At 40.2% G+C, this 14478-nt stretch overlaps 1 protein-coding gene across 3 annotated transcripts in view; it reads right to left on the minus strand.

Moving 5' to 3' along the window:
• Positions 1-14478, minus strand: part of LOC311295156 (uncharacterized protein) — a 33930-nt gene that overhangs the window by 9445 nt on the left and 10007 nt on the right. Inside the window, exons 2-6 of one of the 3 annotated variants that reach the window (XR_014628202.1) lie at positions 10390-10789; positions 9267-9593; positions 8488-8829; positions 5739-5863; positions 5113-5277 (exon numbers count right to left, since the gene is read on the minus strand). Coding sequence is in view for 2 of the 3 variants with exons in the window: in XM_084416370.1 (XP_084272496.1) it covers positions 5164-5277; positions 5739-5863; positions 8488-8829; positions 9267-9593; positions 10390-10558 (1077 nt within the window). In the remaining variant the exon portion in view is untranslated. Of the gene's footprint in view, positions 1-3261; positions 5278-5738; positions 5864-8487; positions 8830-9266; positions 9594-10389; positions 10790-14478 lie in introns of those variants that run through there. The other 2 variants (XM_084416370.1, XM_084416371.1) reach the window with 2 other exon arrangements.

Here is a 14478-nt window from a genome sequence, read left to right on the forward strand (position 1 = left end):
TTCACACAGCAATATAATGTTCTCACGTGTGTCGTGTGGAAGACAGGAACTTCACACCGTACAGGTGGGCTTCAAGGCTATAGCAAACTCACAGTCACAGACTGAGCTGGGCTTTCTCTAGGGCGGACAGAATCATAACTTCACACAGCAATAATGTTCTCACGTGTGTCGTGGGGAAGACAGGAACTTCACACCGTACAGGTGGGCTTCAGGGCTGTAGCGAACTCACAGTCACAGACTGAGCTGGGCTTTCTCTAGGGCAGACAAAATCATCACCTCACACAGCAATATAATGTTCTCACAGGTGTCGTGGGGAAGACAGGAACTTCACACCAACTGCCTTTCCCCAGTTGGGCATACTCGATCTCTCCAGGCTCTGATGATGTACAATATACCAGTCTGACTCTTGGGCGAGTGCACGGCAGTTAAAAGCAATCTTTCACACACCCACAGCAATTTCACTCCAATATACAGCGCGAGGAAAAAGAAGGAACGTCAATTCAAACACCACAAGTCCACTCGTTAAAGTGTAATTAAGACCAGCACTCACCCTGGGTCTCGATCTAAAGAGCGAAGGATCGGCGGTGTGAGGAAGGAAATTCTAAACACTTCTTCATAGGCATGAACTGGATTCGCTTCACCATCCGAACAGAAGGAGGAGATAGGAACGGCAGAGAATCAGTTTAATTCACTCAGTGTTATTCATACGGCGCACTCCAAGCACTTCAACCCACATCTATCTCAGAATCAAGCGTGCAATAGGAGATTCAATAATCAATTACTTATCTTCACTCTTCCATCCAGACGATGTACTTTCCTCTCTCCCTCTCTCTTTCCGTCTTCAATTCCTCATACGATATTCCTTTTTCCTCGCAACAAGCCCTCAACGACACACTTCAGAGAACACTTCCCAACAGGAACAAGTCACATCCAAGCGGGGGAAAAAGCACCACCAGCAGGGGAAGACAACAACGCTCACTTTCTCTTCCTCTGACTTTTTATACTCTCATGAGCTATTGTGGCCCCATTCAAACGCTCAGCGCAAATTACCCACACCTGCAGTCAATCCGCCACTAGGTTACCATGGCGACAGGCACTCACCCAGACTTTGGGACGGTGTTTCGCTTCCCAAATCTCAGCGGGGACATTTCTCTAGCAGGGATAGTCCCGGGCTTATTTGTCACCCCGTGACATCTGCACCTGCGGGTGTAAATGTCCTCAACACAGGGAAGGCTGCTAGAAGTTATTTTTTGGGCAGATTTGACCACCCTCTGCAATTTCTTCTTGTCAGCAGCAGAACAGTTTCCGTACCAGGCAGTGCTGGAAAAGGTGAGTGTACTCTCCACCACACACCGGTAAAAAGCGAACAGAACCGGAGTGCTGAGACCAGCCCGCTTCAACCTCCTAAGAAAATAAAGGCGTTGTTGGGCCTTTTTTATAATGCTGGCTGTGTTGATGACCCATGTTAAAGGGGGGGTGAAACACTCAGTTTCAGTCAATCTCATGTTAATCTTGAGTACCTATAGAGTAGTATTGCATCCTTCATATCTCCAAAAAGTCTTTAGTTTTATTATATTTATAAAAGAAAGATAGGCTGTTCCGAGTCTTTCCGAAAAAAAAACGAGCGACTGGAGGCGGGCCGTGTGGGCTGTGCTTATGCGCCGATAGCTAACAACACACAGACATTTGAAGCAGTTTTACTCACGGTTCCAACGCACGACCGTTAACCTTTATCGTTGGGACTGCTCCATCCTTAAGCATTAGACGATCTGCAAATCCGGCGTCGAACTGGGCTTTGTTTATAAAACAATCATCGTCGAAATGCACTAGCAGCGAGCACAGAGCTTTGATGGGCGTACTGCTTTCGCTCTCTCGCTCGTCGCCGCTCTGGTCTACGGGTGCGCGCGCGCCCTTCCGGGAGAAGTGCCCTTAGGACCCTTATAACGAAATTCCTCCCCATCTGACGTCACACATGCCCATACTCGAAAAAAACGTTCCGAAACTTGTGACAAACCGGAAGGAGTATTTTTGGCACAGAAATACTCCATCAAACGTACAACTTAATTTTTGAAACTTTGTCCATGTTTAGCATGGGAATCCAACTCTTTAACAGTGTAAAAAAATCAGTATGCATGAAATAGCATTTCACCCCCCCTTTAATACTATTGTTCCACAAACTCTAGTTAATAAATTGCTCCTACTTGAACTTAAACCATCACTTTGTAACTGGGTTCTTGATTTTTTTTAATGAACAGGCCACAGACTGTCAAAGTCCATGGCATTTCATCTTCATCTATCGCATTTCGAAATCAATGGCATTTCATCTTCGTCTTCCTGACGAAATGCCAACTCCAGTTCTGCTAGCTTTTTACCAGTGTGTGGTGGAGAGTACACTCATTTTTTCCATCACCGCCTGGTACGGAAATTGTTCTGCTGCTGTCAAGAAGAAATTGGAGAGTGTGGTCAAATCAGCCCAAAAAATAACTGAGCAGCCTACCCTCTGTTGAGGACATTTACACCAGCAGGTGCAGAAGCAGAGCATCCTGTATCATGAAGGATCCCATCCACCCGGCAAACAAACTCTTCGATCCTCTCCCCTCAGGCAGGAGACTAAGAAGCGTTAAAGCCAGAACAAAAAGACTGACACAGACATGCAGCTTCTTCCCAGAGGCTGTGAGAATCATGAATGCACTGCCTTAGGGATTGTTTTAAAAAAATGTTTTATTATTTATTAGAAGGTGTACTTAGGTATTAGGTGTCTTGTTTTAGGTAAAAGTATTATTTTTTTTAAAGTAAGTATTTAAAAAAAAAATTGTCTATTAAACTATGTTTTAATTATTCTATGTATATATGTTATTATTATTTTTACGCTGCTGGTCCGGAGTACGTATTTCGTTCTTATGTGGCAACATGTACAGAATGACAATAAAAAAGACCTTGAACCTTATTCTTTAAAGGTAAAGGTCTTTCTTAGAACTGATAGGAAAATGTAGGATTTAACCTGAACGTTTAGATAAGTTATAATCACTTTAGCTTTCAGCATCCTCAGTGATAAAAGGAAAGATTCTCAAAGCCTCTAAAGCAGGCAAAGTTATTTATTAAGTTACACATTTAAATAAACAGACAGAAGAATGGAACAACTTACTGCATAGAAAACTTAGCTGTAACAAATAATGCACTGTTGTCAGAGCCGGACAGTAACGGAGTACATTTACTTGAGTACAGTACTTAAGTACAATTTTAAGGGGTCTGTACTTTACTTGAGTATCATTTTTGGGGAGTACTCATGACTTTACTCAAGTACATTTGAGAGGCAAATATTGTACTCTTTACTCCGCTACATTTCTATCCATAACCGTGAGTACCCGTTACTACTTCTAAAAAATAATAATAATAATTTGATCGGTGAGTAAAGTAGATGAACTGCTGCGCTTGTGACAGGGCGCATGTTTAACTGAAAGAAAGAGCAGAGAGAGAGAGAGCCGGTCGCGCGCGTAGACACACTCGGTCTCTCTCGCACACTTTCGGTCTCTCTCGCGCAGTTCGTTTCGCTTTTGTCCAGTCCGGCGCCTCATACACATGCGCCCTGTCACAAGCGCAGCAGTTCATACTTTACTCACCGATCAAATAAGACTTTGTCGCAAAAACAAGTTCAATGCAGGAAAATTCATGCGTGAATTTAGTGAACTTAACTCAGTGAATTTAACTGAGTAGTAGGCTACATGACCATGCACTCGCACAAATCGCACATTTTGGTCGCAGTCTGGAACCCTGTGATTTGATTGATGAAAAAACAGAGAAACTCACATGTACACACAATTGTTAGCTGAATTTTCTTTTCTGATATTAGCCTACACATTATTGTAAGCTGAGCATTTGCTTTGATGTTCTTGAGTATGCGGTGTGTTTAACACAGTCAGGTTCAAATGTGGGTGCAAAAAATCCATTAAAACTCTAGCAGAGGTTTGTCAGAGCGTTGCCATTGTGCTATTGCCTTGTGGGCAAGCGAGAAATGTTAAATAAAGCAACATGGTAAAAAGATGAAAATGATTTGATTTTACTTTCAATTCATTTTACATTCTCCAAGGTATTAATATTAACATTTTTCATAACTCCATGTAGGACGTTGCTGTACATAAATGTAAGCACTGTGGCAGTAGTAATGCAATATTTAGAAAATGTACTCTTGATACTCAAGTACTTTTAAAAACAAGTACTTCAGTACTTTTACTTAAGTAGACATCTGACTGTAGTACTTTTACTTGTACTTGAGTAAAATTTAGCAAGGGGTATCTGAACTTTTACTCAAGTAATGAAGCTGTGTACTCCGTCCGCCTCTGACTGTTGTGCAGAAGAGGCCGTAAAAGCCTTTCTCACAGTGTGAGGTTACGCACCGGTGTGCGGGAGTGACTGGGTTAAAGCCTTTCTCCCAGATCAACAGTTACCTTTCCTTCTTATACCCAGAGCAAAGCATTGTTAAACATGAGTGAAATAACACCAAAACTGACTGACAGGAAAACAAAAGAAACACGGACAGCAACGGATCTGGGCCGACACTATGTTGCTGTCTAGGTATGGCAAATGTGTGGTGATCAAGAGAGGAAGAAGAACATTAACATATTCTCCTCAATGCATGTTTAAGCAATAGTACTTTCAGACCTCTATTAAATTCATCACCATTCAGTTCAGTTTATAAGCTGTCAGATGAGACCAAACATGGCATAGTTACATATTGGAATGCACTATTAGATAAACAGTATGTAGTTGAAAGCATATACAGTACTGTATGTCCTGTGAAGCAAATAGTAAAGACGTGGCATTAAGGTGCAAATAACTCCGTCTCTCCCGACAGAACCATCCTGTGCCTGGAGTGTCCCATCAGTCCTCTATCAGCATATCCCTTGCACTAGATAGGCATTAGTACTGTGATGATGAAGGTCATTGTGGCACGTTTAATTCACATGTACTCCTTTAAAGGGATTTCTGAAGTTGTAGGGCAGTAAAGACTTCTACTCATATTCGCTCAGCCCTACAATCTTATAGTGTTTAAGGCTAAATGTAAACTTAATGTAAATCACAAAATTCAGACATTTCACTGGTATTTGTACCGACCTCTGAAATCTTGGAATCGTGACAATTAGAGAGTTTCAGCCTGAGTCTGATTTAAGGATTCCCCATGTCCTCCAAAGGAATGTCATTGGGATCATGTGGTGGGTTATCAGAATCAGCCCCCTGAATGACATTGGGATCATGTAGTGGGTTATCGGCATCACCCTCCTGTAAGAACACACAGATTCACAGAAGGTTAAAGTAATGAGGAGGATAGATGTTTCAGATACACAAACACAAAAACTACTACAGATTTGTGTTTTCAGTTCCTTAATATTAAACACTGTCTATAAACTGCATCAAACTGTCATCTCCTGTTCTTCAGTATTACAAAATTACGTATTATGATATCAATATCACATCAAAACTGCTTAAACTGTTGTATTGACGATTTCTTACAAGACTTGCTGTCTGACAAAAGTTGCACTTTATGTTTTAATATGAATTGTTATTCATTTAATTTTGGCGTTATTTGTGTTTTTGATAGTTTTGACTGCCTCACTGGTGAACTGTAGTGTTAAAAATAAAGGACAAAAAATGACTATTCATTCACAGTTTACATTTATGTTTGTATATTCAGTAGAATTAAATTAATATTCCTTGTTAACTCAGCTATTTGTAATAATTACGTGCTGTGGTACTGGTGCACGTGTCCTGCGGTGACGATAGTAAATCACACCAGCAGTTACAACTGCAGAAACCAGCAGAACAGCAACAACTATTCCTGCTACAGCTCCTGAAGACAGACCTGAACCTGGAACAGATGAAGACAGAGAGACAATGTTAACAGCTCGACTGATAATACACCCAGTGTTTAACAATATTTTTACTCATATTTACACCTTTCTACCTTATGCATACACATTTCTGGTCATCAGTTGTATGATATTGATTTAACTTATAAATGGCACCAGCAGTTAAAATCACTAAGACACTCAACAGAAAACAATATTCACAGGAAAACTGCATTTTTCAAGTTAATAACATTAGTCAAAGTGTCAAGTCAAAGTTAGCTTTTTTTAAACTGTCCATACCCAACAGTTATTGAGTTGATTTAAAATTATAGAACTGCTTTTTTTTTTTAATTCCTCAAAAGAAAATGCATTTAAAGGGATACTCCACTTTAAAATGAAAATCTGTCATCATTTACTCACCCTCATGTTGTTTCAATCCTTAATGAATTTCTTTCTTCTGCTGAACAGAAAGGAAGATATTTAGAAGAATATCAGTAACCAGTTTCTGGTCTCATTGACTTCCATAGTAGTGTAGCGACAATGCCTGACATGCGGTCACATGCTGTTCCAATTAGTAATTCCTTGTTTCCAAACACATCCTTCGTTGTCTTTTTAGACAACGGGTCTGTCCACGGCGTCGCTAAGTCTGCTTGGACATGTCAAAATTGCAATCTGGTGCTCCCCAGAGGGACATTTTAGTCACAAAAGGAAACCTGTTCTGGACAATCTCCTCTAAAACCCCCATTTCAGCATGGACTCCCTGTGACTTTACAACCTCATGACCCACACACACACACACACACACACCACACACACACACAAAACCTCCTTTGAGTACAATTTCATGTAGAAATATGTCTCTTGAATGTATACCTGCCGATAGGTATGTGTGTGATTAGCTTTGCTTTATAATAGAGATGTGGGTTGCTAAGAGTAAAATCTTTAATTCTAAATGTTCACTGAAAGAAGTTCCTCAATAGTGTCTTATGGTAACCCTACCTCAGACCATAAAACTTTACGACTGAGGAAAGCAGAACATTCCAAGCGAGCCACGTCCAGATTTTCCATTGACTTACCCACATAGGACATTACCAAAATGTTGATATGTATTCCTATGTTTCTCAAGTGTCTTCACATGCCATAACGGAAATACTGACCATTTCATTGTGTGTTTAATCAAACTTTATTTGTGTGTAATTATGCATATACATGTAAAGTTATGTTTCCCCAATCTTTACCTGTCATAATGGATATCTATGTAATCCTCTCCATCTCACGGAGACGAATCTTGACTGAAAAGTACAATAATATGCATTTGTTCCAGGAAATATCATATTTCTAAGTATGAATCCTTTCCCTCATAAGACATATGGTAAAAGGGGGCGTGTTGTTCTTCACACAAAGAAGACGTCTTCCCGCTACAGATCAGAAGTTTTGATTCGCTCTGTCACAAAACAAGGCGTAAACAGATTGTCTGTTAAAAGGAAGAGACCCCCACTCTTCTCTCTCTTCTCTCATCGATCCCGCTGATCCCACCTCTTCTCTTCTCCGGTCGCTCTCATCCCTGACCTCTCACCCTTCCTCCTCTCCCCGGCGCAGCGCTTCTCCAAGGATCATCTGAAGAAGGCCTTAGTCTTCTCTATCGAGCGAGCACATGTCCGAGTCGTAGCTGCGTCCCTTGCAACAAAGACTTTAAACTTCTCCCATCCAGGGAGATGAATCTGATTTTCCGGTAACTTTACGTTCAGTGAGCCTTTTCGAACTTCGCGGCACCGGAAGACCCAGCAAAAACAGGACGCCACCCTCGCTTCCTGCCTCAGCATCAGCCTCACCCGAAAGAGCACAGAATCGCAAGTACATTGTCTGATAAAAGCTGTTTCCCGGTGTCTCGTGAACTTAGGTTTCTGTATGTAATAATTACTAGCTTTTCCCTCTTCTCTTTCTTTCTTTCCTTCATTTCATTCTGATCACTTATGCTATTGTTTGGTTATATGTTTGTTTGTTTATTGTTTGCATTTTTACGTACGTTTATATTCGTAGCTCATATAATCTCTAGTTTTGCATTTATTAAAATTCATAAATACTTTTCACTGTCTCCGTGTTTGAAAACCCACCATTCTAAAGTCAATGAAACAAAAGATCTTAAGCTACAAGCTCGATATTAGACTACATTCAGTAGTTTTAATTAATAAACTCAATAAAGTTTAATGTTCGTGGCCAGGACATAAACTTCCTTGAAGTTTGTGAATACCTCTGACTGTAATGATTTTACATTTGTTTCGCTGGATGAATTAAATGTTGGTCAGACCAGTTACAGATCAAGGTAATCTCGATAATTGATAAAATAAATGTACATGCGACTTATGAATTATGACCATGAGTCATAAATATTAATATTCCCAGAATTCCCCATATTCTTGAGCTAATTCATATTTACCCAGAGTCGTATTCGTTACAGTAGGAAAAAATATATACTATGGATGTCAATGAGTCTGGTTACTGATATTCGTCTAAATATCTTCCTTTCTGTTCAGCAGAAGAAAGAAATTCATTAAGGATTGAAACAACATGAGGGTGAGTATATGATGACAGAATTTTCATTTTAAAGTGGAGTATTCCTTTAATGGCTGAATTATACACTCACCAATGAGAGAAACACTGAATCTCTTCACTCTAATGATACCGAAGCTGTTAATAATGATGATGATCTGTAGTTCATATTCTCCAGAGTCTGTGTTTCTGGTGTTTGAGATGGTCAGAGATCCAGTCTGATGATCCAGCTTCAGTCTGTCTCTGAATCTCTCTTTACACTGAACATCTGGACAGATCTTACTCTGATCTCCAGTGATTTCAGCGATGAGAATGTCATAAAAATGCCACATAATTAAATCATGCGTGTTTTTTATTACACTAGGATCTAAAGTTACAGATTCTCCCTCCTTCACTGACTTTCTCTTCACTTCATCTCGTTCAGCAGCAGAAACACCTGAAACACAAACCAACAGCTGATTCAAGTTTTAGATGAAAACAACAAACGCCACAACATGAGAACTTTGATCACGAATACAATTGCATAAGCCTTTTCTTAACTTTCAATCTGAAAAGAAAATATTTGTTTTGTACTCAAACCCATTTTACATGTATTACATAAAATCCTCATTTAAACAGATAATAACAGAAGCTGATCAGAGATTGTGTGATTAAACACTGTCGACTCCCTCTGAGCTCAACTGCAGATTCCTATGAAAAAAGATTCAATATTAAAACTAATAACTTGCCAATAGAAAAACTGTACAAGATTTTATAACTGAGAAAATAAATAAAAATAAACGAATATAATTGGGGAAACAATAAAAAAAATAAAGCAAATTACCAATATAGTTTAAACATATATAAACTGCATTCAAACATTCACTAACTCACCATTGACAGTAACATTGAAGATATGTCCACTGATGCTGATGCTGATGATCTTCAGTTCATAAACTCCAGTGTCTGTGTTTCTGGTGTTTATGATGGTCAGAGATCCAGTCTGAAGATCCAGCTTCAGTCTGTCTCTGAATCTCTCAGTGCCTTCATTACACTGAACATCTGTACAGGTCTGGTAGAGATCTACAATGATCCGAGCGATGCGAATGCCATTAAAATACCATTTAATATCTTCTTGTTGGTTTGTTTGAACACCAGTGTATAAAGTGACTGAATCTCCCTCCATCACTGACACTTCATCTGATCCAACACCGAAAACACCTGGAGAAGAAATTAACAGTTTTTCTACAATATATTTGTAATCCTGCAGTTTGAATCTCCCACAAAAATAGTGTTTAGCCACATTATATTTTAATTTGGCAGAAGCTTTTCTCACATTACATTCAAGTTACATTGGATCAGCTGATGTAAAATACATCAACTAGGGCTCTCAAAAAAAACCTTAAAACCTTAACCTAAAGGTCCAATGGCGGTTTTCCAATAATACGGGTGAAGGTTTCTGCACGTTACTGTCTTTCCTTTTACGCAACACAACAATATTAAATGAAAGACATTTTCTCATATGTATTACCTCGTTATTTCATCTGACTCCATAAATGAAAAAAGGTTTTAATGATATCTGAGCATCATTAAAGTGAGCAAATGTTTGATTATTCTTTTTAACTCTAAGTATATTTTACCCATGCAGACTAGGAAACTATGTCGCTCAGAGGTCCTCACGTCTTCTGTTTAACCTGGGTCTCACGATCACAAGCTCGTCAGTTTTGATCATCAAACAGAGGTAATTGCAATATACCTGAGATCGGTCACATTCACGTTTACACAATAAAAGATACTTTGGTATAAACCCCATGGAATTGCATTAACTTGAATTTAACGTAACATTTACTTCAGTAGAGGTATGACCACTACTACAGATATAAGCTGACCAACATTACCTCTCTTATAATAGCTTTGGATTGGCCATGCTGTGGTTTCCCACGTACACTTATCTAAAGTAACATTAAATTAAAACAGAGGTAAAAATCTACCGGTCAATCTACGTTCCTACTCTCACCTATGGTCATGAGCTGTGGGTCATGACCGAAAGGACAAGATCGGACAAGGACAAGACAGGCGGCAAAAATGAGATTTCTTCGCAGGGTGGCTGGGCGACCCCTTAGAGATAGGGTGCGATTAGAAGCGGGAGGAGAGGAGCTCAGAGTAGAGCCGCTGCTCCTCCACATCAAGAGGGGTCAGCTGAGGTGGCTCGGGCATCTGTTTCGGATGCCTCCTGGACGCCTTCCCGGGAATGAGAGGGACGCCCGCCGAGAGGAGACCTAAGACACGCTGGAGGGACTATGTCTCCTGGCTGGCCTGGGAATGCCTCAGTGTCCCCCCGGAAGAGCTGGAGGAAGTGACTAGGGAGAGGGAAGTCTGGGTATCTCTGCTTAGACTGCTGCCCCCGCGACCCGGCCCTGGATAAGCGGAAGAAGATGGATGGTAAAACACACTCAAATTTAGATTGGTCAAGCAGCATTTACTGTTCTAAATGGAAATTCACTTCTTGTCTTTGCAAACCAAGTACACTTCAATTGATGCCAAATATTAGTCGTCACTAATCTGACGCAAAACGGTAACATATGAATCCGTTTAATTTTCTTGGGAAAACAATTTGAGGGTCAGTCAAAATCAATTGTAACTTTTTTACAACAATTGTAAATGTATTATGTCAAGTAAATGTATCATGATAATTTCATAATCAGTTCAAAGATAATAAATACAAAACATCAAATGCTCTGGAAATAAAGAGAAAATATGTGAACCTGACATTAGAAAATACATGATGCTGAGAGTCTCGGCCACTCAGCATCATGGGCCAATTTGAGCTACAAATCGCCACAAGCCTCTTGTTGCAATTCATTATACCCAAACCAAGACAGAAACTTCTTTCACATGGAAACATTTGCCAACAATGGGAATTTGCATTCAGAGTTTACACCTTTTGTGAGCAGAATGTAATTTGACTGGAAGACACACCCTCCTCGTGTGCAGGTTATCTCTAAACTCTTAAAGACTTTACCTTTTGGTTTACTTCTTTGGGAATGAGACATTTGTACCAGTTGCACTGAGACATTTCAAATGATACCAAACATGTGTAATACTGTATGATAATTATTCACAATAAACCATATAGATTCTTGGGTGAATTTTGGTGATCTCAGCATGAGAGAGAGGGAGTGAGGAAAGAGGGAAAGAGATATATTCTGAGGTGAGACTTCCGTCTCAAATGGTGATGCTAACTTCACAAGAGAGAGTTCAAATGTTAATTTCCAGAAAGGTTCTTTGTCTTCTCGGGGAGTGGTCGTTCCTCAACCAGACGGCCCGACATTTTCTAATTTCTCAAGTCTTACATTTGTGATTTATTTGTTCAGTTTAACTCGTTAAAAATATTTAACACAGTTAATGCAGCATCTGTTTTGTCCTGGCATCCTTTGGCTAGCGTTACATTATATGACGATGATATAATTAATTCAAGTGCTATCAAACCATTCAAGTGCGCTAAGAAGGAAAAGAAAAAAACAAATATGTACTGGCACATCTGTGAAGCGGCTCTCTTTGTTGATACTGCTTTTTAGGTCGGGCAGGATCTGTGATCTCTGACTCAGTTTGTTCACTGGTTTCCATGGCTGCAATATATGATGTGTTTCCCGCCAACTGGCAACACGAGGTGTCGAAATACTATTGGGTAAATTGGCAGCGGGCAGAATCTCACACAGACCAAAACATAAACATACATTCTGTCACGGAACACACAATACATATACATATCTGCAAACATCTTACAGTACTTTTATTATTTAGTAGCCTATAGTATAGTATTACATACAGCTGGTGCTCTTCCATCATTTTTGGGCGAGAAATCTTTTTTTTTTCTTCATCGGAATGGTACGAAACTTGGTAAAGGTTTTGGCACTTGCTATGTGAACACACGTACACAAAAAAAAACACGCCCGTTTTTTCTCAACACAAGCTCCGACTAATCGGTTCAAATGTCACATCACTAATTATTACATTATGTTATTGTTTACACTGTCAAAAAAAGTGCTAAAATTTTACCTTTAGCTTCTCACTGTGGCAGTAAACCTCATAGGTACTAGGGCTGTGTATTGGTAAGAATCTGGCGATACGATACGTATCACGATACATGGGTCACGATTCAATATATTGCAATATATTTCGATACCGTGCATAAGGCGATATACTGGGATTTTTTTAAAGTAGGACTATAATTTTAGAAAAAGTAATATTTAAAAAAGACATGATGTGCATAAAAGTCAAAGAAGTTTACTTTAGGTAATCAATTCAGTACACAGAAAATCAAACTGCCAGTTTGGGATTGTGATTTTAAAAGAACTGGATGCGTGAATGAGGCGAATTAGCATCTACCGCGCCATGCTAAATGCCTCATTCGCGCCGCAGGACCTCCAGACGCGCGTAAACGCGTCTTTGCATTGGCGTAACATTGAAATCACTCGCGCCAGATGCTCTATTCGCGTTTGGTGTGAATGCAGCTTCATGGTGCGTTTCCACTACAGCAGCAAAACTCCGCTCGGTGCCGCAGTCTCCGCTTTGGGGTGTGTCTGTTACGAGTGTGTTTAATCTAAGTTTTTTTCAACACACGGACAGTATAATCATCATGCACGCGATTACATTTAGAAATAGACAAGCTGTTTCAAAATGCACCAAGCAAAGATCCGTTCAGTTTTATAAACCCAGCCAATATAATAACAATAAACGCATCCAAAATAAAATCTTTAACATATATACACTCACCTAAAGGATTATTAGGAACACCATACTAATACTGTGTTTGACCCCATTTCGCCTTCAGAACTGCCTTAATTCTACGTGGCATTGATTCAACAAGGTGCTGAAAGCATTCTTTAGAAATGTTGGCCCATATTGATAGGATAGCATCTTGCAGTTGATGGAGATTTGTGGGATGCACATCCAGGGCACGAAGCTCCCGTTCCACCACATCCCAAAGATGCTCTATTGGGTTGAGATCTGGTGACTGTGGGGGCCATTTTAGTACAGTGAACTCATTGTCATGTTCAAGAAACCAATTTGAAATGATTCGAGCTTTGTGACATGGTGCATTATCCTGCTGGAAGTAGCCATCAGAGGATGGGTACATGGTGGTCATAAAGGGATGGACATGGTCAGAAACAATGCTCAGGTAGGCCGTGGCATTTAAACGATGCCCAATTGGCACTAAGGGGCCTAAAGTGTGCCAAGAAAACATCCCCCACACCATTACACCACCACCACCAGCCTGCACAATGGTAACAAGGCATGATGGATCCATGTTCTCATTCTGTTTACGCCAAATTCTGACTCTACCATCTGAATGTCTCAACAGAAATCGAGACTCATCAGACCAGGCAACATTTTTCCAGTCTTCAACTGTCCAATTTTGGTGAGCTCGAGCAAATTGTAGCCTCTTTTTCCTATTTGTAGTGGAGATGAGTGGTACCCGGTGGGGTCTTCTGCTGTTGTAGCCCATCCGCCTCAAGGTTGTGCGTGTTGTGGCTTCACAAATGCTTTGCTGCATACCTCGGTTGTAACGAGTGGTTATTTCAGTCAAAGTTGCTCTTCTATCAGCTTGAATCAGTCGGCCCATTCTCCTCTGACCTCTAGCATCAACAAGGCATTTTCGCCCACAGGACTGACGCATACTGGATGTTTTTCCCTTTTCACACCATTCTTTGTAAACCCTAGAAATGGTTGTGCGTGAAAATCCCAGTAACTGAGCAGATTGTGAAATACTCAGACCGGCCCATCTGGCACCGACAACCATGCCACGCTCAAAATTGCTTAAATCACCTTTCTTACCCATTCTGACATTCAGTTTGGAGTTCAGGAGATTGTCTTGACCAGGACCACACCCCTAAATGTATTGAAGCACTGCCATGTGATTGGTTGATTAGATAATTGCATTAATGAGAAACTGAACAGGTGTTCCTAATAATCCTTTAGGTGAGTGTATATAACAACTGCAAAGCGTCTAATTTGTAAACAAAATGATTTACGCACTAAATCCATCATAAACTCCGGCACAATTAGCATAGACGTCACATCCCGAACCTCACAGCAATTGGCT

This window comes from Rutilus rutilus (genome assembly GCF_951802725.1).
Source record: "Rutilus rutilus genome assembly, chromosome: 8".
In the NCBI taxonomy this organism is placed as follows: Eukaryota; Metazoa; Chordata; class Actinopteri; order Cypriniformes; family Leuciscidae; genus Rutilus; species Rutilus rutilus.